Source organism: Hirundo rustica, chromosome 20 (assembly GCF_015227805.2).
Source record: "Hirundo rustica isolate bHirRus1 chromosome 20, bHirRus1.pri.v3, whole genome shotgun sequence".
Classification (NCBI taxonomy): Eukaryota; Metazoa; Chordata; class Aves; order Passeriformes; family Hirundinidae; genus Hirundo; species Hirundo rustica.
The window spans coordinates 1,339,471-1,359,147 of NC_053469.1; the positions used below are offsets into that span (position 1 = coordinate 1,339,471).

Genomic DNA, 19,677 nt, shown 5'->3' on the forward strand with positions numbered 1-19,677 from the left:
TAGAGGGAAGGTGGTTAACTTTCTGTCTTTGTTTCTCACGATCTGCTGTATTTTAATTGCTGATACATTACATTAATTTTCCACATTCGAGCCTGTGGCTCATGGGTACGCATCTCCTTGAGCCCCCGAGCCGGGTGTGCGTGTTTCCCCCGAGTGCTGCTGAGGGTGCAGGAGGGCGCTGGGGTACCGGCACAGCCAGAAACAGCCCTCGCGGGGTCATTGTCCGTTCGGGCTTTGAAATGGGAGGGAATATAGCCTTAAAAACCCCTTATATTTGTAGCAAATAGACTTTTTCAGACCTTCAGGATTTGTTCCTAGCCTTGGTGGTGATGGATGGCCTGGTTGTGCGGAGCAGTTTCTCTTATTAATCTGATGTTTGAATTAATTTAGCTGCAGTTCTTTCATGGATTCTAATCAAGAGTGACACAGTTTGATGGACTACCTTTAGAAGAGTGCTCAACAGCAATGTTAACAGGGGATTTTAAGTAGGAGGGAAGGTTCAATGAAGCTTTTAGTATCCTATTGGTTTCTGAATAGAATCCAGTCATATCTTAGAGAAGCAAAACAGCTTGAAAAGTAATGCTTTTAGAATTGAAAAATTCATCTCTGAATTCACAATGTCACCTTTTGTCATAACTGCTGCTGTGGTTAGCACGTTTTTCATTTAGCTGTGCCCCAATGTGTTGCGCTTTGTTTGTGATACGAGAGTGATCTAGACCTGCTGTGTGATTTCAGGTTTCTGCACTGAAGAACAGATTGAAGAAAGTCTCTACAACCACTGGAGATGGTGTTGCAAGAGCATTTCTAAAAGCGCAAGCAGCTTTCTTTGGGAGCTACAGAAACGCCCTGAAAATTGAACCTGTAAGTAGGCAATTAGTTGGCATAAAATGTAAATCTGCAGCTGTGGTGGAGAAAAAAACGAACAATTCAAAGTGTAGCATAACCTGCTTTTCCTAAGGTCAGCGTGGCGGCTCTTTGGCTGACTTGGTACTGAAAACGGTGTTCAAGTCTCCAAAATGAAGGAAGTACAACAAGCATGATCCATCACACGGGGATAAACCTTCCCATGGAAGGGTATGGGTGTTGCTCGGTTTTGAAGGCAGTCAAATTAGAGGAGAGATGATAAAACATAATAAACTAATGATCATAAGAAGCTAGGGCAGTGCTGACCATTCCCTCCTCTGCAAAACCCGTTTCTTCATTGAGTTTTTGTGTTAAAAGGTGGTGTATTTGGCATTCTCTCGCTCTCTGAAGATTAATGAAAAGATCTGGCCTGCAAACATGTGATAAATTTAATTTTAACCACGATGTTAAATGGTTACATGGCCAAAAGTTGGACTATGGGTATAGTGGTTCTTGAGGATTTCAGTAGCTGAAGTCTGTCCAGTACTGTAGTTTGTCTCGTTATTTTTAAAGCCGGGAGGAAAACAGCTCAGCCTGTCTTTTAAACAGCCCAGTTTTCACCATCAAATAAGTATCATTTCAATGGTTCATATTCAGGTCTCAAAAATTACTTTTCAAGTCAACACAAGTCTTCCCCCTTCCACAGCTTACTGAGGGAATCTGTGCATGTGTGGAAAAAATAAATTGAATTGACTCATGTGTGTATGTCTGGGTGCAAGAATGGGGCTTTCAAAGCATCTCAGGTGAAATCATGGAGGTATTTAAAATGGGGACCATATTAGTGACAAAGATGGAAGCAGCAAGGCGCTCTGGCTGTGAGCCTCCTTTATCCCTGCTGGGGAGACACGGACTCCCCTCCACCCCTGCAGGCTTCCTTGTTCTCCAGTGCTCCTCCCTGTAGTTGCCAGGCAACTCTGGGAATATTGGTGTATGCTTTGCCTGGATGTGTGTCTGAGATTAACTAGTTAAGGGGTTTATGAAGGAAAACAAAAATTTAAATTGCTGTTCTGGAAATACCATCTGGTATTTTGAAGGCTGAATGTTAAAGATGAACATTTGAAATGAGTTGACAGTGGCATGCCCCTAGAAAGTGCAACTTTGAGGGACAGCTAACCTGAGGAAGTAGCAGAAATAGTTTGGTTTGCTAATCATTCCATCAAAGAAACTTGTAAATATAGCTGCACAAATATGTCATAAAATTCACTTTAATAATCAGGAAGTGGAACATTGCAGGGCTTTCTTTCCTAAGGCTTTTTGTAAATCAGTAGTTTGGTTTGTGATTATACCTTTCAGTGTTAAGATTTGGATAAAGCAAATTTGCAGGTGTTTCATGTTCATGTATCACCTTCATATGGAGTAAGTACAGGGCATAAGCAACACCAAATATGAGATGGTTCTTTGCATTTCATGTCCTGTAATGCCAGAAACCCAACTGTTCATTTAAAATCGTTGATAATTAGAAAATAAATTCAAAGAAGCAGCGGCTTTTTCTCTTTTCATAGTTTCTGTCTCCTAACACAATTTAATTTCATAGACTATCTCATTGGTATGAGCTGACTTTTTGGAATAAGTTGTGTGAATATATTTTTCATTATTCTGTGTAGGCCCAGAATGTGTCACTAAGCAGGCTCTACATTCACATTTATACTTTAACTTAGCAAGAGCTCTTATTCTGTTCAGAGGCTTTTACTCTAGAGATACAAGGTTGTGTAATCTACATATAAACAGAACAATGGCAATGAGTTTCTGTTGCCATGAACTTTCTGAGGCCTTTGGTAACTAGAAATTGAATGAAAAAACATATCCAGGTATACAATTGGCAGGCATAATAACAGTTGTAATATTTACTTGACAAAATACCTGCTGCAGTGCTGTTTCCTACAGTTATTTCCCGTAGCTGCACTAAGGCAGTTTTAAATTCAGGAGCATCTGCTGGCTGTGGTGTACTTGGAGCCCCACAAAGCTCTGTTGCTCTTAAGTGCAGTCAAACTCAGCAGCAGCTGGGTGTTCACTGGGCTGCACTGAGGCAGATTATGCTGATGCACGTGGCTTAAATGTCTACCAGTGACACTAGTGTGAGCATTTTGTTCACTCACATGACTTCTTTCAAATTCCCCATTTTTTGTTGTTTGCACAGGGAATGTTTTTATCTCTTCTGAAGATTTAATTCACACAAGTAGGTCATCTTCAGCAGAGCAATCTGTGTGAATACGAGGTGTGTGTAAAGGTGCTTGGTAGGACTGAGCAGTTGGGGGAGGTTGGGAAGCGAGGCTCAGATTTTCAGGACTGGAGCCGTGGCCGTGCACTTTCTTCTGCTGACACCTAGTGGTTCCAGGCGTTCCAGTCAGACTCTGCCGGTGTTGGTGAGGAACGGCCCCCACACCTGTGGGTCCAGGTAAGCTCCAGCTGGGCTGGCCCGGAGCACTGCGGAGTGGCTGGGACTCGGCAGCACGGGGGGGCTGCAGCAGTGCTGCTGCTGCTGCAGCCTCGGCTCTGTGGGGTTTGTCCTCCCCTCGCCGTGGGAGCTGCACTGCAGGCTCTGCTGGGACGTACAGGCGTCCCAAATGACACTCCTGTCTGGCACTGCAGCGATCCTGACAGGGCTGGTACTCCTAGGGCACCACTGGATTACATCCTGCTGCCATGTTGTAAATACTCCTCCATGAGCTGCACCTTCCACGGGGAACTGGGACCATGGGTACCGATGCCTCCTTGCGTGCAGTGGGAGGTACTGAGGATGAGTGAAACTCTTCAGTAAAGCATAATTAATTCTCTTTGTCTTCATGGCTAATTATTCAGTCTTATTCAGGTTTATTTGCCTGAGCAACCATTAGTTGTAAACTGGATCATTTCTGATTATTTGAATTGTTCTGAATTGATTTGGTTTAAATTTAACCTGAATATTCCTAGGATGCATCCTCTTAAGAGTAAGCAGGAAATCTGAGACAGAGTCAATGTGCTTTTCTGTTTCCACGCTTTTCATGTGCTTCCATAGCTGAAGTTACTTTCTAATTTGTGAACAGCTGATCTTAATATGAAACTACTTATTGAAACTCACAGATGTTTCATACACTCCAATTTTCACACTGCTTTAGCTGAACTCCACTGGTGGAGGAACGTGTGTTATATGCACATTGTTCTATTGTCCTGTCAAATCCTGATAATTTATATTTGGATTTTAAATGGAGAAAACAATGTACTACCAATTTTCATAATGTAACATTGATGAATTTTCTCATAATATGATGCAATTTGAGCAATAGTGGGGGAAGAAACCATTATGAATAGGAAGAAATAAGGTTTTTTTTCTTTTTCAACAAAACACTCAATTCAGCTTAAGGAGATAATTAATGCATTAATTATATTATAGGAATCTCTCGAACAGACGCAATAAATGCCTTCAGTCGTTCCAGATTCGTGAGATCAGAGTCAGAAAAGTAGATGATATTTGGCGCAGAGTAAAAAAGCAAATGCCAGATGAGTCAAAAAGGAAGTGTTGTTGGAATGTGTGTGCAGTAATATAAAGCAAGTGCATGCTACATACTGGTGCATAGTTCATTTTGCGAAGGCTTTGTAGCATTCAGTGCTTTATCTACTATGAAGTATGATTGTTGCCATGGTGAATTATTTTTTTAAGTTATTCAGTGGAAGAGTAAATAGTAATTTCCAACTCCCAGTAATTGCCACATCCCAGTTCCTTCCTCTCCATGGCCATCTTCTGTTTAGCTTCTTTTCCTTGCATGTATATTTTAAAGGCACACGCTGCATGCAGAGTAGATTCTTCCCTGTCACCAGAGCTGTCTCCACAGTTCAGAGCTCTCAGAGTGTTTGTCCATCTGTAGAAAATATGAAGAAGGATGATTCCTAATGCTTATATAACTTGTGCGCAGAGCTGTTAAAATGAACCCCAAGCTGTAGAGGAAACAGTGAGCAGAAGCTTGTTAAATAGAACTTTGTGTTTTACTTGCAGTTTTGTTGTGTTCTGTTTAAAGTCAGTGAGGTATAGCATCAGGAATTTTCTCTCACCCACCTTTACTCTTTTCCTGTTCAAGTGGTTAAGCTCTCAAATCCATGCCTGTAGAGACAGTCTAGGAGAGCCTAAATGACAGTTATTTCTAAATGTCATCCTGGTGACTTTATTGACAGGTAGGAGTAGACAATGAGAATGGCACTGACAGGGTATAAAACCTGATTTTTTTTTTTGTGATAAAAATGGGCATAAATTGAGTTTCTGTATATCCTGGAACTGAAATTTAAGGCTTTTTTCTTCCTACTCTGAAGATTCTGTGGTTTTGACATTTTAAAGACCCAAGGTTTCAGCAACCTCCCTTAGAAGCCACCTGTAACTCTTGCTGTGTTTTACCATCCATGGGAAGTACTGAATTCACAGTCACTGACTGGAAAAGATTTAGTAGGGAAACACAGTTTTGTTTGTTTTCTGTGTAATGTTTATTTTCATTTCAGTTCTGTTGCTGTTTCCTCTCTGAGCCTTACTGTTGCTATAGACAAATTTCTGCTTTTGCTGTTTTAAACCTTAAAAACGGCTCTTTTTCTAACAAGCAGTTACTGTTCTTCAAAATGGCATTTATTATTCTACATCTAAGTCTGTTGAGATATACATATGTTAATGAACCTGAAAAGACATTTTCTTTAATCTCTTCTAGCAGTCTGGTATGTAGTAAATAGAATTGTTTTGTAATTTCCAAACTGCTATAAGATCCTATATTATCTAATTCTGTATGCCATGCTCAGGGGAGGGGGAAGCCAGGATTCTGAAGGGAAGCTAAGAAGAAGTAATATTTGAGAAAGTTAACGTGACTCTGCTGGTTGTTTCTTCCCAGAAAGGTGTAGACAAACTTCTCTGTCCATCAGACATGTTAAAGCAAAACCCAAATCAAAGCAAAAATAACAAACACGCCCCCCGTAAAATCCATTGTGGGAATTGTTTGGGGTGTGGGAACTCTGCCCAAAGTAAGGGATGCATCTCTCTGTGCAGTGAGAGCAGAAACGTGAGTTTCCTTCGAGTGTGGTGTCAGAATGCTAGTGTGCACAAGTCTGCTTTGAGATTATTCATGTTTGCCTGCTTCATGCTGATGTTTAGGGTTGGGTGGTCACGTAGTTTGTGGAACCTTTGAGCAATCTGAGAACTGTTTTTTGCCCTGTTGTCTGAGGAACTTTGCAGCCCCCATAGAAGTTGCGTGTTCAGCTGTCAGCCTGGATCAGGTCACTCTGCGTCTTTGGTGGTGGTGCTGCAGAAATAAAAGGAGCTTTGTTCCAAAGCTTCTCAATCTCCCTGTTGCAGGGCAGGCTGTGCAGGGAGCAGCAGTGTGTGCTCTGTCAGCTTTGCAGTGCGAGGATTTAGATATTCACTTACCCGCCTGTGCCTCTCACACCTGATTCTGGGGTTTGTGCTATTTGATGCGCTTGCTCTGGCTTCTTCTCAATTTGTTTCAAGCCTTTGGTTGTTTGTTTTAGGCTGACTCTTGCCTGTGTTTTCGCTGCGTTGTCTCCTGATACTTCGTTCTAATTGTGAGTGCACAGCCTGCAAATGCCTCCGTGCAGGAGAACTTGGAGGGGAATATTTCCTGAACTAATAAAGCGCAGGGGACTTGGAGGGGAACAACGAGGCACATAAACAAACACCAAGTAGAAAATAACATCACCCTTGAATTCAGCTTCTGTGTGAGGCACTCAGTGACTGTGTGTTTTTTCAAATGAGCTGTTGTATCTGGTATTAGGAAGAAAAAATACCAACACACGCAAACCCATGAAAAACCCCACCCCAAGGACCTTTCAGGCTGATAGGCAAGGAGTGAAGTGAGCATTCTCAGTAGTGTGAGCAGCTGTACAACTAAAGAGAAAGTATCACTTCCATTGACGGAAGATGGTGGAAGGGATTTTGGGATCTGGATTTGTACTGCTGTGGTACCAAAGGAGGCAGGTGAAAGGCAGTAAATCCCAGGCTGGAATGGTTTGCGTAGCTGGGTGATGGAGCTCCTACAGACACCTGGGATGCGGTGGGGTGAAGGCAGAAGGAGCCCTTTGCTGTGAGCCAGGACTGACAGTGCAGTGTGGGACATTCTGACACTGCTCTGGGGCTCAGGGAACCCCATGTGTGTGCTGGGAAGCACAGAGGGGACCCAGGCCCCTTTCTGCTTTGGCTCCTGCATGGCATCAGAGAGCTGGGCGACTGCTCCTCAAACAGAGCGTTGATGTTGCTGTGGGAAGGCATCAGTGAAAGACAAATTCTGGCTCATGGCCAAAATGCTGGATAGGCAAAACTTAGGTCTCACACTGAAGACCACTTTTTTCTTCTTTATTCTGTTTTGGGGAATACAAAAATGTAAACCCTGCAGAGGGCTGATAAGTACGTTGTTCTTTAAAACGCACGCTACTTCAGCCTGCTAAAACGTCAAATGAAAACATTGCATCCTTTCTTATCTTTTTCTAATTTAATTCATTGTTTTCTGAGCCTTTCATTCAGTGAGTAGCAGCTCTGGCAATGACAGATATTCTATTGTGACTGAAATATGCATTTTGTAAGTCATAACTTTACTTGGTATTTAAATAAGCTGTGTATGTACAGTGTGCAAGATTTATGCAGAGCACAGCTGGAGGTATTCTGCTCAGAATTCCTATGGTTTAAAATGTCTCTTTCAAGTTTGAAAATGTGTTGTGAAGTAGATACCATTATGATAATTGGAAGTTCAGCTTCTCTGTCTTGCTCCATTATTTTTTTTGAATACAATTAACACATCACACACATTTCACCTGGTCTCTCCTCATTTACCTCTGACACTTCCTTGATATTTATTTAGACACATGTGGTGTCTTTGCTTTGAACTCAATAGTTGGTATATTCACTAGATTTTTTTTTAATAAACATTTTTCTCATTTAGAGATATACAATTAGTTTGCACTGTTAGAGAAAGGTATACATATTGATGTCAATTTAAATCTTTTACTTATTTGCTAGATGATCAGGACATAAATTGTATAAAGATTGTAGAGAAAACTGTGATTACTCTCAAATCAAAATACCTGCTGTGAAGTTGCAGAAGCAGCTCATTTATTATAGTTCTCATGAGAAAACAGTAGAGAGCAGATAGGCACAAAGCTGTCTAGAGAAGAAATTAAAAAAATATATATGAATAATACATTTAATTTGGAAATTCTATCTTTTCTTTCCGGTAGCATAAAGGTGAAGCACAAATCTCAGTGTTTAGCTTGAAATAAGCTTTATTCTTCCGGAGTCAGTAGCAATGCTTTTGTTTCTGATGACAAAACAAAGACTAAGTTTTGGTTTTAAAATATAATCAAATTCTTAAACTGGAATTAATAACGTACTGTTGGCAGAGTTTTTAACTAAAATAATATATGTGGTGTCCTTTGTAATGTGATACGTATAAAACTGTCAGCAGCATAACACCAGTGGCCTCCAGAAGACAAGTACAAATTATATCAGGTTTACAATTTAGGAGTGAGGGGGGGAAGGGATTTGACTCATCATATTTCAGTGATCCAGGAGAAAAGAATATGAAAACATCATTAGATGTATTTCATTTGTGGAAATAAGGCTCTGAGTTTTCTTTATTTCTTCTTTTTTAAAATTTCATTTTGGTTTTAGGAACACTTCTGACGCTTGGAGTTTTAATAAGGAATAAGTCCAAAATTCAGTCCAAGCTTGATCCTCACAATAACACAGGAAATTTCTTTGGATTATTTCAAAAATTTTAGCTGCACTTTGGAATGAACTGGGGCTGTGATTTTGCAGAGTTCCTGTTCACTGTCCCTTCCTTTGATAGCTGTTTCCGTAGGATTTTCAGTAACTGTATTACTGGAGATGTCTGAGATTTGTAAATCAGTTTATTACAGGAAAAAGTATTGTCTACCAACTGAGAATTCATTTGCTTTGTCTTAAAATTGAAGTGATCAGCTGTAAGCTTTTCAGGTCCAAGGCTTCTGTATGAAAGTTTAACGGCTCCTCCCCAGAGGGAGTTTTTTGTTGGCTCGGTCAGGGCCCTGGCTGGAGCCCTGGCTGTGCAGCTGCCTCTGCTGAAAGTGGGCTGCAGAATCCATCAGAGGTGTTTGCACAGGAGATCCACAGGCAGGAGGGAAAAAGGAAATCAGGGCTTCTTTCAAGGTACTTTGCACTTGAACTTCCAGTTTTCAAAATATACATTTAAAATTATCTCTATAAAATATTCCTTGGAAGACTGCATATATACATATACATACATAATTTTTTTTTAAAATGAAATAATTCTGTAGTAAAATATTTCAAGTCCTGGCTAAGCTGTAAAGCTTAGGGCTGATAAACAAAGCATCTGAAGCCAAATGGCCCCTTAGCTAACCCCAATTAAAATAAAGATTTCATTGCGCTCTGTCCTGACAGAGAGGGAACATATTGTTGCCTTTAAGGGAGTTTGGTTTAGTTAATGGAAGAATTTATTTCATTTTTTCAAATACAGAACCTAATTAAATAAGTTTCAACTTGACTTGTAGTTGAGGACATTTTAACTCCTTCATGGTTGCTCTTGTGTCCAAGTGTAGCTGTCTTTTGAATAATTCCTGATGCAGTATTTAGGTTAGTGATTATATAAGAAGAAATTTTATAGTAGAGCTCATGAAATTGTTTGCCTGTTAAATACATACCATAAATATATGTTATTGATTCCTAAAGTGTTAAGTTGTTATCAACATTACATTATTTTGATGTATTACATTAATTTGGCATCAAGTGTTACTCAGAGCTACTAACTAATACAGGATTCTTAGAAGTACTGTGGAAATGGGGGTGCCAAGAGTTTGCTTGGAGTACCCTTTAAAAGCTGTAGATTATATATATACTTTGCTTACTCCTGGTGCTCAATGAAAAGAAAAATATATCAAAGAATTATTTAGGTGAAGCTCTCCAAGCAGTAGTTAAAGTCTCTATCTCCAGAACATTTTTTCTTAGAGAGGATTAATGGTGAAAATGAAAGCAATTTGTGAGGATTATATGTGTGATTAGTTTGCCTTTCTGTAGGATCTGTCTGTACTTGTATGGATAAAGCTCATCGCCCATTTGGCAACCAATAATTTATTACATATTGTCAGCATATTCTCAAGAATATATGAAAAATAAAGAACACTGTATCTAAAGATGTCTTTTACTTGAAAGCAGTCAAGAATGGGAATGCTGTTGCTTACCTGAATTTTTTGCCTAAAACTGGGGAAGTGTTGAATGGTTGTTTGTCTGGCAGTAAAACCAGAGGTGGTCTGGGTTGTGCCGAAGGACAGGGGTGGTGCTGTTTGGCTCTGCTCTTTATATTTGGTCACAGGAGTACCTGGAATTAACAGCACCTAGCCAGCATTTACACTAAGGGAGGGGGCTTGGAAATTGTTTTTTACTGAAACTGAGCCTAACCAAGGGAGTTCATGCTTAAAGGAACATTTTTAATTGTAACAAGAATGTCAATATTTCCCCCAAATGTATCTATCAAACTCTAAATGCATTTTGTTCTGGAGCAGTGGCCTCCGCTGCGTAGGGAGGGGAGGGCTGCTTGATTTAGGAACATCCGTATGTGCCCCCTCATGTGGGGATTTTAAGCTAACAGTGGAGCGCGTGTTCTCTTCCAAATGTCACTCAATCACGTGCTCTCCTTTACATGTTCAGTGAATTGCAGTCCAGCTCTCTTACAGTGAGTTTTCAGGGTGAGCAGTAAGCTGTCTCCGGTAAGGGACAGTTGATTTCTCTGAGTCAGGGTCATTCCCAAAACTCTTGACTATTTCTGCTTCAGGTTTGTGGGATTTTTTTTTTTTTTTTTTTTTTGTTGGCGTCAACTATGGAGATAAATGATACTCAAAGAATTCCTGCCTCTGAGAGGAAATTAATAGTTTTATTTATGGATAAGTAACAAAATATTAAATTGTTTGGAAGGGGCTTGCAGGAGCTTTTTTGTTGAAAAAGAGTGTTCTTTGGTGTGGGTGTGAACATGAATGAAATTAAGGGTTAGGTAGTACTGGGGTCCTAAAAATCTCTGGTTTATTTGACATATGTTACAGATACTGAGGTAACTGCAATGCAGCGCTGTTTTTTTCTCTTCTGTGAATTTCTGTAGATCATTATAATTAAGTTGTGTTTCAGAAATCTCAGTAGTTGCCAAATGTGACCAAAAATAAAGCATCGCATCCAGCCGGAGTTCCAGATATCCTTACTCTGCCCTAAAGCCACATTTCCCAGCCATTATCTTGTCATAGCTTATTGTGCTCAATTTTAATTAAATGTTAATAGCAATTTTGCAGTCAGAACTGACATGAAAGTTTTCCAAAGATTATTATACCCACAGGATATCTTTATTATGTGTTTTTCTTGTTTCTTCTTTTTTATCTTGTCCAAGCCCTGCTCTTTGAAAAAGTCTTTGGTGATGAAGAACTTGAAACAGAAAATGGTGCAGTGTCTTGACAAAGAATTGAATTTTATGTTTTTCAAGAACATTAAAAACTTACATGTTTGATAAAGATCCTGAGGTTTATTTGATTTTCCTTAGTGTGGTGTATACACTGAGTGTCCTACATTTAGGTTTCAACATACAGATGCTGAATCTTTAAATACAAAAAGGGCTTTTTCAGTGCTGCATCCTGTAGTTCTCGTGTCTCTGCCTTTAAGGATGTTGTGTTCACAAACAGTAGGCACAGCTTATACTGCTGGATGTTGGATCATTGGTTCTTACTGGTGTATAGGAAGCCCTGTAGTATTAATTGGTTGTCAAATCCCTAAGAAATAGCAGATTAATGTTTGATCACAGCGCCCTGTTTAGATGCTGCAGTTTGCCCCCATCCCCAGCCTCTCCATGTAACACAATTACAGATGTGCATCCAGGACATTTAGTGGATTGCATTTCATTAATACAATTTGAGCAGACAATACCAACTTGCTGTCGGGCCGTGCTGACAGCTAATTACTGAAATGAAGGGTGTGCATGGCTAAGGAACAATGGAGCATGTCTCAGGAACGGGAAAGCAGTGCAGAAATGGTGCCACATCTTGGAATCACTTCTCTGGACAGTTTGCTGTCTCTGCAGACCTGCTTTTGTCACATATCTGATCACGGTGGGGAGTTAGATTTCAGGGAAACAGAGGTTGTTACTGTTGATGAAAATGCAATGTAGTTTTGGTTTGCCCTTCCCTCTGGTTAATTCAGACGCTTGTACGTACTTACCCGTTTGCTGGCCACACTTACCTCCTGCTTACAGACATCACTGCACATCTTGCCACAGAATGTCCAGTCTGCTGATTGGAATACCAGGGACACTGTGCATGTCTGTCAATTTTGTAGCACTATTTATAGGGGAAGCTCTCACTGACAGTTTGAAGGAGGAAGATCAGGTGTGACTCCTCATTGTTTCTTCCAGACTAAGAAAGCACAGTCAAGTGGGGTTTCTAGCAGCAAAGGTTCAGAAGAAGCAAGGAGTGTTCTATGTAGAATGGGCAATAATCCTGCCAAGCACTTGATCAAGTGATACTGAGGAAGCTTGTGTTGGTTTAGGGGAATTTGGAGATACTCAGGAGGAGCCTTAGTTCAGGTTTATTTGATAATGCAAGCACCCCCTTCACTGAGCGCTTTTGGACCTGTCCAAAAACTCCTTGTGTGTTGTTCTAGAGCAGGGGAAGCTGAAGCACAGGGTGTTCACTGCTGGGCGAGGGGCTTAGCTCAGGGCATTTGTAAAAACCTCTATTGCCTAATGGGGTTTGGTCTTCACAGTATATCTGCAGAATTATTAAATATAATGGGATGCTGGCTACAAAGCAATTTTATCATCCAATTCATTTTAACATCTGTATTGTAAGACCAGGTGCTAGTTATCGTTGGAGATATTTTTTCTGTCGATGTTCAGAGAACTCTTAGATTACCAGTGTGACTTATCCATATCCTGATGATAACAAGAGCCAGTGGCACTTCTGAGCAACTTATGTTATTTAGTCTGTGCATCTGCAAGTCCACAGGTAACATGGAAAGAAAAAATACTGTTTCTTGTTGAAATGGAATTGAATCTTGAAAATTTTTGATTCATATCTGCCGCTTAGTTGGAGAAAAAACATAGAGTAGCAGGTTGCCAGTACAGGGTCTGTTCTGCCTGATGAACTCAAAAATTCATGTTTGAGATGCTGCAATAGTTTGCTATTTTTGCAATTCATTTTATGAAACAAGTTCGAGATTGAGCTCTGCTTCCATGTATTCTCTCTCCATGGAAATTATGTCCTTTTTCTCATTTCAAATTAGGTGAGTACAATGAAATCCTTATTTTACATATTTATTAACAAGGCTTTCATCCCTGTGGTATTGTAACTACCCTCAGTACTCTATGCAAAGAAATTACACAGAGAGCTCGCAAACCTTCAGGAGATATATGTGGTCACTCTTCAAGCATTTCTGCTCCTATCTGTGTTATTCTTATGTGTTGCTCTATCAGCCCTTATTTTGTGCCCTTCCTTTCCAGAAGCTGTCAGTGTCATTGATTTTTTTGTTTTTTAATTCTGAAATAAATCACATTAAGGGCCTCATGTCAAATTTGAATCTCATTGTATATTCATTGTTAGGAGATGGATGAGTAAAGAAATTATATCAACTGTGCTGTCTGGCACATAGGGGGTTAAGGGAATTTTTAGTCTCACCAAAAAGTATTTGGTCAGGTACTCAGGTGCTGGAAATTTTCTTAGCAACATCAGTCACCTAGGAACATGATCATCTGCTGTTCTGGGGTAGAGATTACAGAGCTTAATGATTAGCTTCTATAAGCTGCAGCTGATGCCAGACTCTACCCCCTTTACACCTAATTAGCCTCATTAATGAGCTCTTCTGCTCTCCACAGAGAGGGCTTCCTCCTCAGAATAGGAGGTAAAAATACTTCACCCAGGTAGATGTGCTGAAACCTTTAATTATTGCCCACACCTGCAAAGCGTTGTGTGTCTGACAGCAATATTGCTTACCCGAAACTGCTTATTTACAGTGACCACAGCACCAAGCATTAACCCTTTAGCACCAGTGGAACTGGTTTGAACCTTTGTGAGTATTTATACAGGGTGGAAAGATAGGCAGTTGCAAATTTAATGCTTAATCAAATTGGATGTGATCTGGGAGGAGAGGCAGTTTGTATGTGATGAAAATGTTTAAAAGTTTCTGAGTATTTTGTTTAATCCTGAAAAATGGGCTGAAATTGCTGTTGCATGTCAAATATAGCAATAGCAGGACTAAGAGCACTGATAGGCAAATTCCCTTCTTTAAATGAGCAACTTCTGTGTTTGAAGCAAAGTAATTTAGTACTGCTAAAATGGAAACATGGAAAAATACAGCGATCAATGGAGCGGGCAGTAACCGTGCTAATGAAGTGTTCAGGGTGATTCTGAGCCGTAGCAATTCCTGGTCAATATCTAGTGTAGACTTTGGGAAATTGAGAACATTGTAGTTATTGGTCACTAGCTGTGCTGCTGAGGCGCTCTGTAACGTTTTGCAGGTGCGTTTGGGTCCCAGCATTTGTACCCATGTCCCCAGTCGGAGCTGGTTGGTTGGTTGGGAGCTCTTTCCTCCATAGCCAGCATTCCTGAAGTTTCCACAGGCAATGTGTGCTGGGAGCATTCCCAGCAGCCATGGTGCAGGTTCTCTGTGGTGCTGGCAGGAACTGCCATCGGGTCGGTTCCGTGGAGCGCTCCACCTTGTGGAACATGAATATTGCAGGATCCTCCGAGGCTGCAGGCAGCTGCACTCACAAGCTTTCTGAGGGAGTTTGAGGCAAGAAAAAATGTTTTCCTGGAAAATTCATCTTCTAAAATGAGTAGAAGATGATGTGCTTCCTGCAAGGCATGGGCAGTGCCTGTGTGAATGAATGAGCTTTCCAGCCAGAGTGATGAGATTTCGTGCATTTTAGTCAACCCTGTTTCCCTTGAAGATACTCTTAGTATGTTGCTGAGCTAATGTGGACAGAAGCCTTTGAGATAAAAAAGGAATTGGGAACAAAAACCATGTAATCACATAACTGAAAATTATTAACTGAAAATAGCGTCTCGAAGCTGTGAGGTCACTGCAATAAGAGACATCATTATTAACAATTGTTTTATTATTATTAACAATTCTTTTGCATGTGTAGGGGAACATTTGTTTTACTTTATTAATAATTAAAACGGCATCAAACTTCCCCAGCCAAGATGGAATCATGCACTGTGTGAATCACAGAAATTCCTGTGCATTTTTCCAAGAATGCAGTTTGAACTGAATGCCAAAATAAAACATTAAAATTAGTGCTTTTTTAAAGATTTGCATTATGTTTTGTCAGTTGTTGCTGCCTCACATCATCATTCCATAGATGGGATGGATGCACTGCACGTGGACTCTCCGGGTGGAAGCGATGGCTTGTTCAGTTGTGTTTCCTTGGTGGAAGCCGGAGGTTCCAGGGCACATGAGTACGGGCTCTGGCTGATGTCTGCGGGCGTGTGGGTGTGGAGGGGAGCAGAGCCCGGCAGTCCCTGCCCATCTGCTCGCTGTCAGAGCACGCAGCTGGCCCCGTGCCCCGGCCAGCCAGCTCCGGGCGCTCCCGCCTGGTCTCCACGACAACTCCGGGAGCCGCCGGACCGCTGCTCCCAGCCAGATGCTTCTCTGCACATGGGCTCTAATTAGATGGCGTTCTCCCCCTCACAAAGGAGTTGGGAATCCTGCACGGTTTCCATGTCAGAAATGTGTTGTGGTAGGATGGGAGTTGGGAGGGGCCGCATGGCCAACTGGACATGATTGCACCTGCTGCAGACTGCGGTGTGTGAGCCCTGGGTTTGCAGGAATGCGCGACAATCACAGACAGAGCAAAACGTGTGGGAAGAGCTGAGATGGGAAAAGTCTGCTTCCTTTTTTGTCCTCACACTGGATGCAACTTCCTGTTTATGAATGTACCAGGGTGGAATTGGGGCACTGAGGCAGATCACAGATCTGTCACTAACTGCTTGGAAGACCCAACATTCCCAGGCTCTTAGAGACAAGGTTTCTTTTTTTTATTCTTGGTTCTACTTTTTAAAGAATTTAAATAAGAACTGCAAGGTGTGAGATGTTGTCCAGGAGAGCCTGGGAAAATTAAATCAAACCTAACCTTTCTAATATGTCTGAATCCTCAGCCTCTTGTGAGATGGGTCTTCTAGTGATCGAGGAGCTCTGATGAAGGTGATAGAAGAGCAGCAGCTTTGATGATTATGCTGCTGTTGTGTTTTCTGTGTCTTGCCTTCTCATGAGGTAAAATCTGTGCCTCTTTCTGACAACGGGTGAGAAAGTGGTAAAAGGAGAGTGAAAAGTTCTCATTTATTTTAAAGGAAAGTGCTTTCCTTTGCTCTCCTCCGTCCCTGAGGAAAGGCATCTTAGGCAGTTGTGTCCTGATGGCTCAGCTCTCCCTGGAGTGCCTTGGCAGACATTGAACAGACTGATGCTCTGGGACAAGCAGTACAAATGCAAGTGGCTTTGGAGTGGCAGGTTCCAGCTGTCCCCAGGAGTGGATACTGTGCCATCTCTACGAGTGTAGTGACCAAAGTTAGTGAGTTACAGTCTCACCTCTGATAAATAACAGTGAGCACACACGTGTGTATTCATCACTGACCACTTGAGTTTCCCCAGAGACCTGTATGTGACTCAGGCAGGAGGGAATGGAACCTTGTCCCAGTGTTCCTCACCCAGGGCCTCAGGGAACCTCTCAGGGGACAGGATGTGCTCTAAGGTGAGTCTTTTCTGGCTGTGTTTTTCCATGGCAGTAGCTGAGGCTTCCTCACCAAGTTATGGAGTGGCATCACATGAGGACAGATCCACCCTCAGTGAGTTCTGCTGTAGCATTTCCTTTGCCAGTTACTCTGTGAAGGAGCGGGCACTGCCGGCCGTGTTCTTCCATCGTGTACGTCAGTGGATCTACCGGAGATTGGGCGTGCCTAACTCAGTGCAAAATTAAACTTTCATTCCATTACATCTGTTTTATTTATAGAGTCAGGGGGTTTGTTACTTAGCTAAGAGAGTGGGATTTTATGACCTCTCTTTATGACTAAGGCTTCTCTCACGTTGCTTTAGTGAAGTTAAAAACAGTTTGTTCTCCTTTTTCATCTATATCAGTGTCTAAATCTTATAGGAAAATATCTTGCTCTTCAAAGTAGCTGTTTATTGAATATGCTTTTGGGGATCTTGAGACAAAGGAGTCATTTACATCGTGCACAAAATACATGTTTTCAACATATTTATATGGAAACCTCATTGATTTGGATGAGTTTGGACTTACATGTACCTAAGAAATCAAAAGGAAACAAAATATTAACGTTTGTGATCATGAGGCATGTTGATAATTTGTAAATCAGCCAATGATTTGTTACTTCTGCAGAATTTTTTTGTCCTATTTTAGCAAAATACTTTGTATTCTATTGAGTTTTAATAAATGAAGCAAAAATAGCTCGCAGTTTATCTGATAGGCAATACTTTGTGTAGATTGTTTTTCCAAGCACACTTTTATATTTTGTCATAGTATAAAATAACTCATATAAAGAATTGCACTGCAATTTTTCTCCTCTTCTGTATTGTCACTAATATTCCACAATAGTTAAAATAGAAAAAGGCCTTTTCATTGCAGGGACCCTGAATTGGCAGCTGCTTTGCATGCCGAACGTCCCAGCTTCAATGGGAGCATTGCTCATGGAATGATTGCAGAACCAGGCCCTGAAATTACCTTGCCAGCTAATGATAAAATCGCATGCGGGCCACAGGGGTTTTTGTGGAATAAATATAAGAGTGGAACAATATCCAGTACACATTATACCAGTAATTTAAAGCATATTCAGGACAAAGAGAGAGTTCCCAGTGCAGGCAGCATCATAGAGATTTGCTGTATCTGATAAAGATTAGGTTTCTCAGCTCATAATACCATACTATTACTTTCCTTTTGTTAGTCTTTCAACACCTACACTCCTGCATTGACACAATATCAAGTAGGAAGGGGAAGAATAGCCTTGTATTTAAGGGACTGAGCAGGGATTAAAGAAATTTCGGTTCTTTTCCCTGGCTCTGCCAGAGACTTTTGTGACCGTGTACAAGTTACTTATTATTTTCATGCCTCTATTCTTGATCTGTGAAATGGAGATATTTTTTTCCTTTCTTTTTCCTCCGAGCCCTAAATGCTTTCTTGCTGGCTTCTTTGCACTTCATGTGCCAGGCTCGTTGCTTGAGTTCCAGCTAGGAAGCTGTAGCAGTTGCTTAGGGATAGGAAGTGTCTGGCTGCTGTAGGTGATGAAATCAGGGCAAGCAATGGCTGGAATTAGCCATGTAAACACTTGGAAAGCTGGCTGGCTCCATTACAGTGAAGTACTTTCATTAGTTGTATGAGTGTGTGTTGTTTTACTTGGTCTAACATGAAAATGTCAGGTATCCTGATGAACTAACAGAATTTGAAAGAAGAAGCAAAACCATTGCTCTGTCATGGAAGTTTTCTCTGGTTACACATTTTTTGACAGTTTCATCTTTTATTTGAAGTTGGTTTTGTGCCCTCTTGCTGTGTCTCTATCAGAGGCTGTGTCCGGCTGTGTAGTGAGGAACCAGAAAAAATGTCTGAAATTGGGCTGGTGATGGAGCTGAGCCCTTACGTGAGACACTGCATGTTTGGGCAGCGCAGTCTGCGTTCGTAATACATGGCTTTCAAATGCTTTTCAAGATTGCACTTGGCAGTAATCATTTATCTGAACTGGTAGTCTCTTTTTGAACAGAGCCTGAATGTAGTTTTCTTTAGAAGGCGTGTGGTCAAATCTCTGAACGCATGATTTCTTTGTTCCTGAGCTGCATCTTGAGATGCTAATAAAGGTCTGGTATCGTGCGCTTAATGCCGGGAGTTTGATCTCTGCTTTCTGGATCCCATTATGACTGAGGTAGATGCAAAGAGCTCTCTTGTGCTGAACCTATGGACTGGTTATGGGAGGTTATTTGTCAGTGCAGTTGCAAGCTGAATGAGCCAATGTCCTCTCAGGTGTCTGTCACCAATTTCAGGTTTTCTTTATGGAATCCTGCTGACTGGCTGATGATCCTTCTTCAGCTGTGATGAGCTAATCTTTCCCTGACATTGCAATCACAGTTCTGGAAAGGTCTGCAGAGCAGTGCCTTGCCTTCCATTGCTGCTGTACCTGACATAGACACATGTATATCCCGATCATTCTCCTGTCTCGCTTTACCATTCTGGATGGAATTAAGGCTGATGAGTCCTACAATATCCCTACTGGCTTCACTTTGCCATTTGCAGCATAACCCTTGTCAGTACAGGACGTGGTTATTTGCAGCACCAGGCGATAATGAACAGATGATACGTGACTGGCTTGCGTGCCCTGCGTTTGCTGTGTACCGGGGGTGCTGCAGTGGCACTGGACTTGCAGCTGTTCTGCTGTCACGTGGGCCGCTCGTTGTGTGCATTTACCCCCGTGTTTCACTGCACGCTGCTGTGCAGAGCAGCTCTGGGGCTGCACGGCACAGAATTCATCACCTGCACCCCGTGCTGCCCATGCTCACACGCAGCTCTCCTGCCTTCCATGCCACAACTCCGAGAGCTGTCTAAGCAGTCTTCAGCTTTGGCTTCTTGGGGTTGGTGATCTTTTAGTTGGGGTTTTTCCCCCTCTTAGAATGAAGTTTTGTGAAATCTTTGCTTGTGTGAGGGATTCTCAGTGTTGACTTAATTTGACCCCTGCCTTTGACCCTGGTCTTTATTACCTTGCTGTTCTGTCCAGTACTCATGTGCTGCCTTCGAAGCA

The 19,677-nt window shown here is 41.5% G+C and overlaps 1 protein-coding gene across 9 annotated transcripts in view; it reads left to right on the top strand.

Moving 5' to 3' along the window:
* DENND1A (DENN domain containing 1A) overlaps positions 1-19,677 on the top strand; it is a 151,685-nt gene that overhangs the window by 95,180 nt on the left and 36,828 nt on the right. For all 9 annotated transcript variants that reach the window (XM_040083552.1, XM_058423172.1, XM_058423173.1 and 6 more), the window contains exon 13: positions 736-861. In XM_040083552.1, the coding sequence (XP_039939486.1) occupies positions 736-861 (126 nt within the window). The remainder of the gene's footprint in view (positions 1-735; positions 862-19,677) is intronic.